A 16811-nucleotide genomic window follows, 5' to 3' on the forward strand; every position below is an offset into this window, starting at 1 on the left:
GAAAATATGCAAAACAATAACCAGAAAAAAATAACAACATATATTTCAGCTACTGTTAAGTTGTCCATAAATGCTACATAATTAATCTAATCATAGGTACTGATGATTTCATGACTATTAGAGAAGAACATTACTTCTATTGCTATAATGGTAATAGTAGTGATACTGACTATAACTGAAATAAAGAGCCAACAGGCTTCACTTCAGCAAAGCAATATTATTCAAATTAAGTTGATATTGAATCCCACATTATTTCTTAGCCGAATTTCCTATCTTAGAGTTTCTTATTCGGCTCAGAAATAATGTGGGATTCAACATCCACTTAATTTGAATAATAAGTGATACTGACTATTTTAAAATGCTGAATATGGCATGACAACATGACAACATTTGGTATTATGATTGTTGAAATATATCTGGAACTAAATAGATTCCAAAAACCACATACTTATGTTTGGCATAATTATGTAATCTTGTTCTAGCTAGTGAGGCTTATTCTTGAGATCATGTGCATTTTGTGTGTGTGTGTGTGTGTATGTGTGTGTGTGTGTGTGTGTGTGTGTGTGTGTGTGTGTGTGTGTGTGTGTGTGTGTGTGTGTGTGTGTGTGCGCGTGCACGCGCATACGTATCCTGAAAACAGTCGTTTCCTGCTCTAATTTTCATGAAACTTTTGACATATGTTTATAACAATGCTAGAAATAATCATATAAGGTTATTCAAAATGAAGGAGCAGATTGTCCTTGTTTGCAAAATTTTTATTTTCAACAATACAAATGTGCTATACATCACCTAATAGGAAAACCAAGAGAGTTTACTTTTCCCCAGTAACAGGCTCTTGCTACTAGAGTGCAATGTAAGCACTTGAAACAAAAAGATCCTTTAGTCACTTGCAAAAAAGTTAACAAAAAAAGGGCCTCTCTGCAAGAGAAAACAGATTTGTGTTATCGGATTTGCAAAATGTAATTCTGTAATTACAGTTCAACATAATAAATGCTGCACTCAATTTAAGAAAGACCCTCTTCGTCATAAGCAGATTTACTCATGGTACAAAAAAATTCAAGAAGAGGGATGCATCTGTAAAGGAAAAAATCCAGGTGGTCATCCATGTGTACCGAAGTTAATGTTGAAAGAATTTGACAAACATTTTTATGCAGTCCAAGCTGCCAAACAAGGAATTAGGAATTCCTCAAACAATGGTATGGTGTGTTCTCAGGAAATGATTGCTCATGAAAGGCTACAAGTTTCAGTTAATGCAGGCTCTACAATCCACTGACAAAGAAAAAAGTTAGACTTTTGCATAAAAATGTTGGATGATATGGAGGATGATACCTTCATGGCATAACTCATTTTTTCTGATGAATCAACTTTTCACTTAAGTGGTGAAGTGAATCATCATAACATGAGAATATGGAGGATAGAACATCCACAGAGTGAACATGAAAGAAACTCGCCAAAAGTGAATGTATTTTGTGCCATTTCTTGCAGGAAAATCTATGGACCCACTGGATGTCATATAATAAGTTACAAATCTGATTGTTCCCATAACTCAAAGACAATTCTGCTGAATTCACTTTCAAGCAGAATTCCTGGGACATCATCTCACTTTCACCATAATGTCTGTAATTATTATAATGCACGTCTTCCTAATTGTTGAATAACAGATGATCTTGGCTGTGCAAGTGGCCACTCAGGTTCCCAGACCTGACCCCTTGCAATTTTTATCTTTGGAGATTTGTTAAAGATATCGTTTACATGTCATCCTTACTCACCACATTGCAAGAACTTCAGCATCGAATTGGACTATCGTTTTGATGTGTGTCGTATTACAGGAGGTGCATACATAGAGTGCCTGAATATTTGATTCCCAGTCAGGTGATGTATAACTCATGTTTATATTGCTAGAAATAAAAAAATTATAAACAAGTACAATCTGCTTCTTCATTTTGAATAATGTACTGGATGAAATCACTCTAGTGGAAGGAGAAGAAAAATCCAAGTTTCCAGGTAACCCCCCCCCCCCAACTTCATACGAGACCAGCTAACTCACCTTTCGTCGAAAGAGACCAGATAAAGATTCCCCATGTCATGAACAGGAATCAAACCCAGGTCTTTCCATAAAAGCTACTCCTTAGCTCAGTCGGTCTATACTGACTGAGCTACAGAGGCTCAACATTCTGTTACATGTAACTTTTTGTAATTGAACATGGCTGAACACAGAATGTCCACACTAACCATTATTCATACAATGCCCATCATGCTTCTTAAATGCATTTATTGAGAAAGAAGAACACTAACAACCATCTCCAATAGCCCATTTCACTCATTCCAAGAAAAAATTTAGTTCTCATACCTTGATCTCCTCTGAAATCACTCTGACACGTTATTCTAATTATATGTAATCAGAACATGTATTTGGACAAAAATAGTCTGGTCATACCAAGCCATTATTAATGGTTTAACTATCTGTTACATGCAACTTATGTTGTATTATCTTTCTGTTGTATAATTACTGTCACTGCAATAAAATACATTTGCTGCTTTCAGTCTCATTCTGATAAATATGAAGAAAATTCTACTTCTCCTGGGAAGGATGAATAGGATTACCACTGTGTCAGCTGCTGTACAAGCTGCAGAGGATGGGAATAGATAGTATATTGGTTAGATGGGTCAGAGATTGGCTCTCTGAACCACACCAGCAGGTTGTGTATATTGGAGCAAGTCACAAAAAAGGAGTTGAAGTTTATTTTTCACTTGGTTAGACTATAATAAATTTGGTTTAATCCTTTATCCAAGTGTGAGCAAACAAAGTTTGCACTTGAAAATATCTTCAGGACTGGGGTAAGGTGGTACAACACCGTGCAATTCGCAGCAAAGGTGGACCAAGCTAACATCACTCCTACCTCAGTATCTCCCATAATGCAAAACAGATCTCCTTGCGGATATGTATAATGTTACGCATTAAGGGAAGGGCCACTACCCAGACTAGTTTCGACTTTATTGAGGTGTATTTAAGTAAAGACCTCTTTAAAAATTAAGACGATCCCGAAAGATCGCCCAACTCAGCTTTGTTCCACTCAGTGACAGGCTCACCCCGTCACCAAGAAGAACTTCTCAGCGTTGGCTCTACCCAGTGGCAGGCTCACCCCACCACCAGACAGAGCCATAATCTCAGCGGTGGCTCTACTCAGAGACAGGCAGACCCAAACGTTTCCACCTTTATTGAGGTCTCATCAGTGGGAGCCAGGCCCAGAAGTGGAGATACCAGGCAGAAGCAATGGCAAGGTCATCTTTACCTATAGGAGTTGTGAAAAGGTGTGCCACCTTTTTATTAAATTACTCTGGATTTAGAGAAAGATGTTGAAAGTTTATTTTGCACTTGGTTAGACTATAATAAATTTGGTTTAATCCTTTATCCAAGTGTGAGCAAACAAAGTTTGCACCTGAAAATATCTTCAGGACTGGGGTAAGGTAGTACAACACCGTGCAACTCGCAGCAAAGGTGGACCAAGCTAACATCACTCCTATCTCAGTATCCTAGTCCTGAAGATATTTTCAGGTGCAAACTTTATTTGCTCACACTTGGATAAAGGATTAAACTAAATTTATTATACACAAAAAAGGAGGGTAACCAGTGGCATGCCCCAGGGTTCTGTTCTTGGGCCTATGCTATTTAATTTGTTTGTAAATGATATATCATGTGGACTGACTCAGGATCTACAGTTGTTTGCTGATGATGCAAAGTTGGGAAGAATTATAAGTAGCACTGCTGATGTTAATTCCCTTCAGGAAGATTTGAATAGACTTTTTACTTGGACAAAGCAGGAGGTTGTAGTTTTAATATCAGTAAGTGCAAGGTATTGCATTTTGGAGTAAAGAAATATAAAGCTGTGTACTATATCAATGGTGCCATACTGCATTAAGTGGATGAGATTAGAGATTTGGGGGAGGGGGGGGGAAATGGCCGACAGTAGACTGAAGTTTAGAGGGCATATTGCTAGTGTTGCAAAGGCTGCACATTGTACTGCTGCTATGATAAGAAATACTCTGATATGTAGGGATAAGGAAGTAGTTGTGCCACTGTATAAAGCACTGGTCTGACCACACTTGGGCTACTGTGCTCAAATCTGGTCAGCTGGTTTTCAGTGTGATGTGGAGACACTGGAGAGGGTCCAGAGGTGAGTGACTAAGACAAATCAGGACTTTGGACTGCTGGCTATGGAGAGAGGTTGAAAAAATGTGGATTGCAGGGTTTGGTGGATAGGAGGATGATAGAGACATTTAGGTTAGTGAGAGGATTTTATTGGATTAATCCAGATGCGATTATAAAAAGAGTAGAAGGTGACAGGGGAAAAACCATAAGTCATCCCTGGAAGTTAAGAGGAGTGTGAGGAGCAGATTTTTTAGATGGAGAACTGTCAGTGAATGGAATGCAATACTAGAACGTGTTGTTAATGCAAGGAGTGTTAAGGATTTTAAGATTCGATACGATAAATATATTGCCAGTTGAATGAACCTCCCATGATGAGTCTGCTGACTCCACAGAGGGTGCAATAATAATAATAATAATAATAAATATTTCTCATATTGAATAATGAAGGCCAATCATGTGAAGAGTGGTAATAACCAGTGGGAGAATAACCTGATATATGGAATTCAAGGTGAGATCACAGGCAGAGAATTAATTTATGTATGTTTTTTATATTGTACACAAGAAGTAGAAGAATCTATAGCACATCAGTGCCATCTGTGAAATGTAGATAAGAATTGAAAAAGAAAAAAATATACTGACATTTTTATAAAGAGCTGGAGGTTGAAGTTGGGAAACATTATGAGGCTCTTCCAGAGGACATAGGTAAATGGAATAAATGAGAAGAGAAGCAGGTTCAATGTGTTTGCAGTTGTACTGAAAAAAGATGTTGGGCAACTTCTGCTCTTATTTTAACAGGTTCAACAGTAAGTGAAGGAATGATGTCTACCAAGAGGTTGAAGTGAACCTGTGAGGGAAGGGTCATCTATGAGATGAATTGCTCTCCTCTAGACAGCAAGTATATATGTGGTTTTCCACTTTATTTTATTAGAATGCATGATTTTTTTAATGATTCATTATTACTATAAGGACATCTCCGTGGAGTCTGAAGACTCATCACAGAATGTCCACACTAACCATTATTCACACAATGTCTATCATGCTTCTCCTTAAATACATTTGCTGAGAAAGAAGGGCACTAACAGCCACCTCCAGTAGCTAATTTAACTCATTCACCACTTTGCAAGAAAAAAATTTAGTTTTCATACCTGGCAAACTACAATCTTACAAACTTTCCAAGGACAATCCCTTATTCTCTACTATCCTGTCAGCTATTGATAACGTTCTGCATCTAACTCCTGTAGTAACTTATATTTCTATCATATCTCCTCTTTTCTGCTTATCAAACAAATTTTGTAACCTACAAACCTTCAATCTGTCTTCATAAGGAAATCAGTCACCATTCTGGTAACTCACCTCTTGATGATTTCAATCAAAGGTTTTACTGGCCTGACAACATCTGTTTCAAAATGTTATTGCAAGGAAAAAACTTAGAATACTACTTACTTGTGTGTGAACCTTTCATATTTTTCATAAATGAATTCTTAATATGTTTAAAAATCAACAGTACAAGACAACTCAAAAGTTTCTATTTTTATAAGTTGTTGATTAGTTTCAAAACTTTTATAGTTGCGAAAGCAAACACTGTTGACTTATTATAAAATAATAACAGATATTTATTGCCCTTTTTTTAAATAAGATCCACTACCAATTTAAAGGCCACCTGCTTTTTTTTTTTATCCCATTATCTAATTATATCATTTTTGAATATACAATTAAGGGATAATAATTTTTTCACAATTTCCCTTTCTTATTATTGGGCAGAACTTTCTTATGAAATATCTATAAAAAAATCCTGATCATTCATCCCTCACAGAATCTTATAACAAACTTCTATGTGATAAAAGATTCACTTTAAATAGACTGAGGTAAAAAATGACATGCATAATGAAGCATACTATGTATTAAGTATTATGAATTTGATCACATAGACACTTAGCATATAATTACCATTAGTGTCTTGGAATTTCCACCTAAAGAATCTTGTAATAACCTAGTAAGTTTAGAATTTCTATAGGGTACATGAGTACTTTTACCATCTACTAAAGCTGATATTACATTCCCTAGAGTAGAAAGTGAGAGGTTGATTTTTGTAGCCTCCTTCAGCCTTTGGCCTGATGCTCCAGTTTTGCTCTGCCTTTCAGAACCCTAAACACAGAACAGTAGATGTAGATACTATAATAAATATTTATTCTAAATATATTTTTATAATAACATAAGAAAGTGAAAAATTTTTATATGCAAGGATATATGAATGAAACACTTTATAACTTGAAATGCAGTCGAAAAATTTATATTAGAATATGATTACTTCTTATTACAGCAAAGCTTTAATCAGATCTTGCCAGGGGGTTCTGAACTGTCTGAAGTTGTAACAAAAATTATGAAATATTTCATTAGTACATGAAAAAAAAAGAATAAAACTGAAATTAAATGCTAAATAAGTGATTACTGGTAGATGAGACACAGAAAGCATAAAATGTTTCATAAAACTGTTCTGTTAAAAAGCAAAGTGGACCAATGCCAACTGACCTTCTGCTGTAAAGGAGTATTGCATAGAGTTAAAAATTCAAAATCAGATGACAATGAATAATATCTTAAAAATAAGCATGTACAGTCTACTCTTACTATTTGATTTCTTAATTTTTATTTTTCAAAAAATACACACATAAATTTTTAATCTTATTCTCACCCCCTGCCCCCAAATCTACAGTATATGAATATAAAATTCATTAAAAAACATAATTAATCATTTCTGTAAAGAAGCTCTACATAATAAAAATGGTATGCAGCCTTCTTTGAATAGACAAATCAAATCTCAATGTGGAATAGTTATAGGAACTTTTCAAATGCAAGTGAATTACTCAATCTCATATGGAAGTACCAAGGTTTCCTTTCCTGCAAAGCAAACTGGCCAAAAAATACATGCAACAGGTAAACATGGAAGAGATGAAGACAGGATAAATCATTTATCAGTACATTCATATATGCATTTCATAGATGAGATTATTGTAACATGCATATTTATGCAATTCAGTTAATGAATTGTTTTGAAACAATTCATTGATCTCCCTTAACCAACATATTCATGACCTAATCATAAAACATAAGGCGATTGCTTAAACAAGATTTGCCCTTCACAAATCCATGCTGACCATCATAGAGAATCTTATGTTCAGCAACCCAAACTGTCTACAAACTGTCTTGTACTTCCTCCATAACAGCTTTCAATTGTAATGACTTCTTTGTTTTCTGCAAAGAAAAATGCTAAATGTATTTTAATCTCAGTTTAAAAAAAAAACAAAACAAAAAAAAAAGACAACGAATGTGACATTGGTTCAAAGTTAGATAACTAGGAGACTTCAATGTAGCTATTTAAGTAATGCTGAGAATGCACCAGGATTTCTGACCTAATATCTGTTCCTGACCTTCTTGTAACTCATTAGTAGCTATTCACTTATATACTGAACAAGGGGATGGGTTTGCCAACTACACCTCTGAATCAAAATATTGGAATAATCAAAGAAAATGTCTTGAATGATTTATAATTCTAACTTAATGCATAGAAAATAATTATTATCAAATATGAATTTGCACAATCTAAATCTACATACTTTGTAAATTATATAACCATGTAAACACATAAAAATGTAATATAAATTATAAGAAAACTGTTATTTGAAACCTTTAAAAAAATTAAAATAATTTTTAGTGTGGTTCAAAATATTAGAATATTCCAAATTTTATCAAATGATTTAGAGGAGAGCATAGAAATAGCATATATTTTAGTAGCTGTGGGACTGATTCGTGTGTGAGGAATCGTTTGCACATGGATTTCAGTTAATCATTTGCTAATCATGGGTCGAATGAGTGACATATCAGAAGCTAAAAAGTTTGTTTTTACACAAAGAAGGTCCAACTCAACAGTTTATAGCTAAGGAATTGAAATGTTCTCAAGCAAGCAAGTAGAGTATTGAGACAGTATTCTAAAGAACTGGAGTTTTCAAAATAATCGCTACAATAGCATTCAAAAGATGATACATCAAGAGATGAGAGGAGGTTGAAGAATATTGTGAAGAAAAAATACTTCCAAAGTGTAAGGCATTTACACAGGAGATCGAAAGAACTAGGTGAATGTGTCTAAATCTATGACATTGAGACGACTTCAAAAATTGGGTTTTAAATCATGTGTGCCTAAGATGAAGATGCGTGCCTTCCAAGCAAAAGGCAGTTAGAATGCAATGGTGTAAGCAAAGACTGTTGTAGGATCAAGAGGACAGATAAAAAAAAAGGTACTTTCTAGTGATAAAAGTGTGTCCCATGGTCATCAAAAGATATGTGTTTGACTTCTTAAGTAAGAAGCATTTAATAAAGAATGAATAAAATGTTTGGTGAAATTTGCAATCTCTGTCATGGTATGGGCTTGTATGACTGTAGAGGGTCCAGGTACTAGATGGCTCAAAGAAAGGCAAATCAATGTAATTCCTTGGCCGGCAAACTCAATAGATTTAAAAATCACTGAGAATTTGTGGGAAATTTTGAATAAACATCTTCAAGAAATTGCCCCAAGAGACAAAAATGGACTTGTTTATAAGTCTGAAGACCATATATGCATGTTTTGATAAAAAAGACTATGAACCGCTAGTAAATAATACCCAACTATTTATGAATGGTCATAAAAGCGGGGATGCAACAAAGTATATATTATCATGTTGTTTCCCTTTGACTGTAATTTTTGTGCATTTATTTTTGCATTATTCTAATATTTTGAACCATGTTAAAAATTATTCTAATTTTGTGAATGCTTTCAAATAACAGTTTTCTTATGATTTGAGTTGTATTTGCAATCTTTGTAACACGGCCCCTGAACTTCAACTTCCTATCTACTAACACTGCAGGATCCCTAGCTCATCAGTTTCTTCAAGCATAATCCCAGCAATATAATACAACATTGGATATCTAATCACACTGAAGTGAATGACTTTACATTTACTGACATTGAATTGACATCCATTTTCCAATGTCCACAATTCCAGCCTATTCAAATCATTCTGCAAGTACTGCATATCAGCAGCATTTCTGATAACCCTACCTATCTTTGCATCATCAGCAAATAGCTGTATGCTACTTGTCAGATCCTTCCCAATATCATTAATGGACAGATTGAATAACAGTGGACCAAGCACGGATCCTTCTGGTACACCACTCATTACCTTAAATCTTATAGGCTCACAGCCCTCATATACCACTTTTTGATATCTGTCAGTTACCTGGTTATATAATCTACAAAGTATGGAGATTTATATAATGCAACTTCATATTTTGTAATCATTATTTTCTATGCAATAAATTAGAACTGCAAATCATTCAACACATTTTCTTTGATTCTTCTAATTTTTTGATTTGTCATGTTGTGCTGTCATGTTACGTTGGCTTAAACCAACATAACATGACAGCATTACTATATCTAAGGCACATCTGAAAAACTGTCAAATACAAGGGTAGTCTGATATTTCTCAGCCTTGACCATAAATGGCAACGCTATTGGCGGATTTTTTTGTTCTAAGTTGGTACATCTGTCATAAGCATCCATGTGAAATTGCAAGTCATTCTATCAAGTAGTTGGTTTTATACAGCTGTCTGAAGCAAAAATGTTGTCTGTATCCCTTGAAATGGATAAAACTGAGTATTGTGTGGTTATAAAATTCTTTGTAAAAGAAGGTTTAACGCCAAAAGAAATTCATTCGAAGTTTATAAAAGTTTATGAGCACTTTTCTCCTTCATTTTCGACAATTAAGAAATGGGCTGCCGAGCTTAAACATGGCCATACCAGCCTTGAAGATGATCCATGTGAAGGATGTCCAAAAAATGCAACAACACCAGAAATTATTATTCACGTGCATGATATGGTACTGATTGACCGGTGAATTAAAGTGCATGAAATTGCTGAGACTATAGGCATTTCAAAGGAATGTGTAGGATATATTTTGCATAAAGAATTGCAAATGAAAAAGATTTGCGCAAGATGGGTGTTGTGCTTGCTCACAGCAGATCAAAAATTCACTCGCATGAAAATCTCTGAACAGCACAGAGCATTTTAACAAGAATAAAACTAATTTTGTGCATTGATTTATTATTATGGATGAGACTTGGATTCACCATTACACACCAGAATCCAAACAATAGTCAAAACAGTGGACAGTAGCTGGTTGTTCAGTGCCAAAGAAAACAAAAATCGGTTCCATAAGCAGGAAAGGTCATGGCATCAGTGTTTTGGGATGCTAAAGGTATTTTGTTTATTAATTATCTTGAAAAGGGTAAAACAATAACTGGGGAATATTATTCCGATCTTTTAAACAGACTATATGAAAAAATTCGTGAGAAAAGACCCAGTTTGCAGAAGAAAAAAAGCATCTTTCATCAGGACAATGCACCTGCCCACAAAGGTGTTTTGGCAATGGGAAAATTAAGGCATCTGCACTATGAATTGTTGGAACATCCACCCTATTCCCCAGATTTGGCTCCCTCTGACTTCTATCTCTTCTCAAAACTCTTCCTCGCTGGTCAGCATTTTTCTTCGAATCAAGAGGTGATTGCAGCTGTAGAGGGGAATTTTGCAGATTTTACTGAGAACCACTACAAGGACAGGATAATGGTACTGGAGCATTGCTGGAATAAATGTATTAGTTAAGAGAGATTATATTGAAAAATAAAAATAATTTTGATATTATAAATTTGTTTTTCATTGTTAGGATGAGAAATTTTCTGACCACCCTCATAGCTATATCATGCAACACACAATACAGGGAAAATCTTGAATGGCAGGCAGTATCAAGCAGTGATGTGGGCAAATACCAGAATGGGAAACTGGACAATGAGACTTATTTGTAGCTATGATCCCACATATTTCAAGACAATAGATAAGGCAGGGGACAGAAAGAAAAGGAAAAGTTGGTCTTTGGAGATTTAAACAGCAGAGTAGAAAATGATTTTTTTTTTTAACGTGATAATTCTCTACACAAGAAGTTGGGTAACCTGTGGCACATTGGATATGAGAAGGATGGAACTTGTTCATGTTTAATTTGGAGAGCTGTGGACTGTACTCCTGGGAAAATACATAGGATGGGAGATTGCTCCAGATGGTATCAGTAGAAGGGATACATTAGGAGGAGGAGGAGTTTGTTCTGCTGGTTAGAAGTTGAATTGTGAAGGGGTATTGATAAGCTGCTGCATATGTATCAATGGAATGAACAAAGGGTGGAGGAGTTATTGATGCCAATTTGGATGAACATTGGCAATGGAAGTATTTGTTGAAGATGCAAGCAGCAGAAACTGTGCACAAGTAAGAGAGTGGGTGGCGTGGATTGGTAAGAGATGGATCATCATCATCATCAAATTGCTGACATGTGCCATCAGGGAGTGTACAGGATATTATGATAGTACTACATGAAGTACTTACATCATTACTAACTTCCTATCAACAATTTTTCCTCCAAATCAATTTGTTATCTGTTAAGACTCCAACATTATCAGATTTTATATTTCTGTCTTTTAAGGCAATTTTTACTGTATAAATCCACCTATGTCTTGGTCTTCCTCTGCGTCTTTTTTCTGCCAACTTGGCAGAGAACACTTGTTTTGTTAATCTTTCCTCTCCCATTCTATTTAAGTGACCATACCACCTGAGATCAGCTCTGCTAACACATTCCTGATGGAGAGATGGATCATTAATAAGTAAATTGCTCTCTTCTGTACTGAGTCAAGAAATTTTAAAGAACTCTCATTTGTGCACCACCCCCAGATGCACAAATAGTTAGGCAGATTTTTAATTTGTATAGGGTTAATGGTAAAATCTCTACTGTGGAAATACAGAGAGGTATAAGACAGGGTGACACAATATCTCCAAAATTATTCACAGCGTGCCTAGAAGAAATATTCAAACTTCTTGATTGGGAAAGGAAAGGTCTGAAGATAAATGGAAGATATTTAAGCCATTTATGCTTTGCAGATGACATAGTTATCTTTACTCCAACTGTTCATGAATTACAGACTCCAAGAACTCCAAATTATTACCAAAACAGCTGAACTAAAGATAAACTAAAGACCCAGGTTATGTTCAACAGCTATGTCCAACCAGAAATAAGAAAAATCAATAATGATGAAATTAAACAAGTAGATCATTACATATACTTAGGACAACAGATATCAACGGAACAAAATATCATGGATGAAATTAAAAGACGCACGATGCTGAGGGTGGAAAGCATTTAGAAAATTACATTCAATATTCAAAAGCCAACTACCATTATGCCTTAAAAGAAAAGTTTTTAACTAATGTATTCTTCCTGTATTAACATATGGCTGTGAAGCATGGACACTAAATGCAAAGGAAATTCAAAAATTAAGAACAACACAATTTAGTATGGAAAGAAGTATTCTTGGTATCACAAGACTGGATCACAAAAGGAATACGTGGATAAGAAATCAAACTAAAGTGTCTGACATCATAGTAAGAGTGAAACATCTGAAGTGGGAACACATATGGGTTGGGCATATTGCTCAAAGACAAGATCAATGATGGACAAAAGTACTGGATTGGATTCCACGAGAGGAAAAATGACCACGACGCTGACCTAAATCACGGTGAATTGATGATATCATCAGATTTGTAGGAGTGACATGGGAAAAGAGAGACATGGACAGACAGTCTTGGAGTAATCTTGGAAAGGCCTTCATCCAGCAGTGGATCCAGCAGTAGCTGTTCAGAAATGAACAGCTACTGCTGGATCCACTGCTAGATGAAGGCCTTGAGATAGAGAAAATGATGCCTTGAGATAAAGAAAAATTCCAACTTTTTGGATGCCAAGGAAGCAAGTTGTAATGTGCCTATGCCAAGAGAAGTCTGATGACAGAGTAATCCAAAGAAGAACTTTGGGATTACTTTGTCAAAAAAGTTCTTCTGATTTCATTCTGAAGAAAGAGATCTCACCTTGTCTAGAGATTTTGGTGTTGTCAAGAGTAAGACTGGATGAAAATTATTTCTTTTTGTGGGAGATAAGACAAAACTGTGTTTTGCTGGCACTGAAACTGATCATTTTTTTCCAAACCTCATCAAAGAATGGTTTGGAGATCAGAATTTAGGGTAGCAGATATTGTTCTGGAGATTGCCATGATTTGTGAGGGAAGTGTTTGTCAAATGAGGAGGAGTGTAGCGTGTATAATCAGCAAAGTTGTGTATTGCATTTGTGGTCAACTGGAGTAGGTCACTGACATACAGAAGGAAGAGAGTGGCTCTTCAGCATTAATTAAACAGAAGACAGAGTACCCTCAACCAACTCACATGCATCCAGTCAGAAAGTTGCCAATCCAATTGCAGAGATCATAGGATAGACCAACTTATGGGAGCATATTTAATACGCTCCCATAAGTTGGAAGCATATTTAATAAATCCTTGTGCCAGACCCTGTTGAAGGAGGTCTTGGCGATGCCAAGAACAACCACCTGAGACTTGCAAATTTTGTATGGTCCAAATATGGGTGATGTAGGTAAGTAGATCTCCTGTTGATCTGCAGTGGCAAAATCTGTATTGGCGATTGTATTATTAACACATTCAGTGTTACTGATGCTTTAAACATTAAGACGCACGTGTTTCTATGTATAACTCAGTCTGGCTTGAGCAATCAAATGAGGTGGATGTGTAGGCACTGTAGGAAGGTTGTTCTGTCATAAATGAGTGGCAGTGAAATGGTAAACACTTTCAAGGTAATGAAGGAGATGGATGTTGGTGGTTTTCTCTGTTACTTTAGAGTGAAAAACTGAGGTGAGGGAAATTGGTTGGTAGTTTGATGGTAAGGATTTGTTATCCTTCTTAGGATAGGTTATACATGGACTAATTTTCCTAATTTTCATGCACTACAATAGATACTACTAGAATATGAAAGCATAAAAAAGGTAACATAGGACAGGAATGAACTCTGAAGTGGATGCACATCTTTAGGATGATTGGAGAAATGTCATCCAGACCAGGTGATTTTTCTGTATCTAATTTGGATAAAGTTCTTCTGATTTCATTCTGATGGAAGATCAAAGGATACATTAAGTGGTGAATGTCTGGAATGTTTGTGACATGTGCCAAGATCAACCATACAGGAATTAAAGGAAAAGTAAAAGGTCAGAAGGTTGACCTTCTCTTTGGATAATGATGCTACAGAACCACCCAAGGGCAATAGTAGTGGAATCTGTGTTGGAACAGAAGTAACAGTTCATTGCTTTGGCAAGATACCAGAAGGCATGACTGCCATTTGGACAGGATGCAATTTTTCTGCTTTTAAACCCTTCAAATGTTTTGTTTTGTTTTTCATAAAATGGTGAGAGACTGGAGGTAAACAAGCAGTCATTCTTGAAAGCTGTATACAGAAGGTGTGAGCAAGGGAGTGAGAAACAGGCTTTTTGCATGGAGAGTTGTGAATGTTTGGAATGCATTGCCTGAGAGCGTGGTGTCTGCAGAAAATTTGAATGTGTTTTTTAACTCACAGTATGATGAGCAGTGTGTTTGTGTGACAAATCAGACCTCCTAGATGAGTCTTTGACTCCATGGGGTCTTAGGATAATAATAATAATAATAAAATCCATTATGGATGAGTTGACAGTTTTCTTGCAGCTATTCGGTATTTCAGCGTAGGCAGTAATATCATGGAAGATAGAGTTTTGGATGAGAACTAGTTATATACTCAATTCTTCATTTACATAGCTTCAGTGCATGCACCTTTTGGAGAACCAGGGCTTGGCCAGTGGGGCCTGAAATGTAGTGTGGAATAGAGAATAAATGCTCGCATACTAATTAGAATTATTTTGGTTCAGTACATTATGTTTGAATCAGAAGATCAGAACATATGTGTATATGTGTGCATGCGCATGCTTGTTGCTCCATGGGGAAAGACATTAGCAGAAAATTCTGGTCTAAGTCCTAAAGGACAAACAACATTCACAGTGTTACTTAAAATGGTTACTGGGAAGTCATGTTGGGTGCTTAATGGATTGTATACAGCACTCAGAAAGGATGAAAACAGAATTTAATACTTCCTATATTTTGCCTCAGTCACTGAGACATCTTCAAGGATTACAAAAAAACTAATATAACATATACATAAATACCACACAATACTGAGTCCAACCACATGGGTGACTCTAAAGTCCTATCTAGGTGGAGCGCCCTCTAAGGGCGGTTGTAGGTGGCCTGGAATGTAAGGTGGGGTCTCCGATGATAAGTGTTTCCCAAATCTTAATAAATACAGTTGCTTAATGCAACTGTATTTATTAAGATTTGGTTGATTTCTGAGAGCTGCTGCTGATTCTAAAAATAACCTCTCTTTTTTTGAATTTGCTGTGATGGAGCATGGTGGTTTTTTCCATGAGATTCTATGGGTTGTATCCAAGACATGGTCAGCCTGGCCTGACTGACCATAGTCATGGTTACAGATGTATGATTTGTGTTCCTCCAGGAAGATGGTTGATGATCTACCTGTCTATCCAAAGTATGCCAGCTTACAGGAACAGGGTGCTTTATAAACTTCAGACACTGAGAGAGGAGGGAGCTGATCTTTTGTAGAACGGATAAGGGCAGCAAGTTTGGGGTGGGGCTTAAATGCTGTGTGTAGGTTGTACTTTTTTAAAATCTTGGCTATTTTTTCGGATATGCAACGGATGTAGGGTATGGTGATTGCATTTCTAAACTCATTCTGAAGAGAAGACCAGGGAATGGCGGGGGGGGACTGATTATTTTTCTAATACTATGATCGCTGTAGCCATTGGACAGGAAAGTTGTGTATGTGGTTAAGCTCAGTTGTAAGGGCAGTTCCACTGGAACAAAGATTGTGGGCTCTCTTGGTTAGAGTTTTAATAATGTCACATTGCTGAGAGGGGTGGTAGTGGTGGTGGTGGTGGGAGAGTTTGTGAATGTATTTGCCTGTGTGAGTAAGTTTTCTATATACAGTGAAGGAAAGTGTACCATTAGGAAGGGGTGTTAACTAAGGTGTCTAAGGAAGGGTAAAAATTGTTCTTTTCCTTTTCCATCGTAAACTTGATTCTTGGATGTAGGCTGTTGAGGTGACTGAGGAAGGAGTCTAATGTGTCATCTCTTCATTGTTTACCAATATTCCCTTAATTGATACCTTAACACTCTTAGAAAACGTTTTTCCTTCTGACATTTTAGATCTCTTTTCCTTTGCCATCAATTCTGGTTATTTCTCTTGAAAGAACAAAATCTACAAGCAGAGAAGGAACCGGCATGGGTTCCCCCCCCCTTGCCAATTTTTATATGGAATATTTTGAAAAATGAGCCACAGATTCAGCTCCTCTCAAACCTTCTATCTGGCTAAGATATGTAGATGATGTCTTCTCTATTTGGCCTCATGGCCCAGACACATTAAACTCCTTCCTCAGTCACCTCAACAGCCTACATCCAAGAATCCAGTTTATGATGGAAAAGGAAAAGAACGATTTTTACCTTTCCTAGACACCTTAGTTACACGCCTTCCTAACGGTACACTTTCCTTCACTGTATATAGAAAACCTATGCACACAGGCAGATTCATAAACTCTCCCACCACCACCACCCCTCTCAACAATATGGCATTATTAAAACTCTAACCAAGAGAGCCCACAA

At 36.2% G+C, this 16811-nt stretch overlaps 1 protein-coding gene across 3 annotated transcripts in view; it reads right to left on the minus strand.

The window, feature by feature from the left end:
• Window positions 1-16811, minus strand: part of Klp64D (kinesin-like protein 64D) — a 261208-nt gene that overhangs the window by 159864 nt on the left and 84533 nt on the right. For all 3 annotated transcript variants that reach the window (XM_090394321.1, XM_090394320.1, XM_090394322.1), the window contains exon 8: window positions 6098-6295. In XM_090394321.1, the coding sequence (XP_090250447.1) occupies window positions 6098-6295 (198 nt within the window). The remainder of the gene's footprint in view (window positions 1-6097; window positions 6296-16811) is intronic.

Source organism: Typopeltis vanoorti, chromosome 6 (genome assembly GCF_054136105.1).
Source record: "Typopeltis vanoorti isolate ZY-2024b chromosome 6, IOZ_Tvanoo_1.0, whole genome shotgun sequence".
NCBI classification, from domain to species: domain Eukaryota; kingdom Metazoa; phylum Arthropoda; class Arachnida; order Uropygi; family Thelyphonidae; genus Typopeltis; species Typopeltis vanoorti.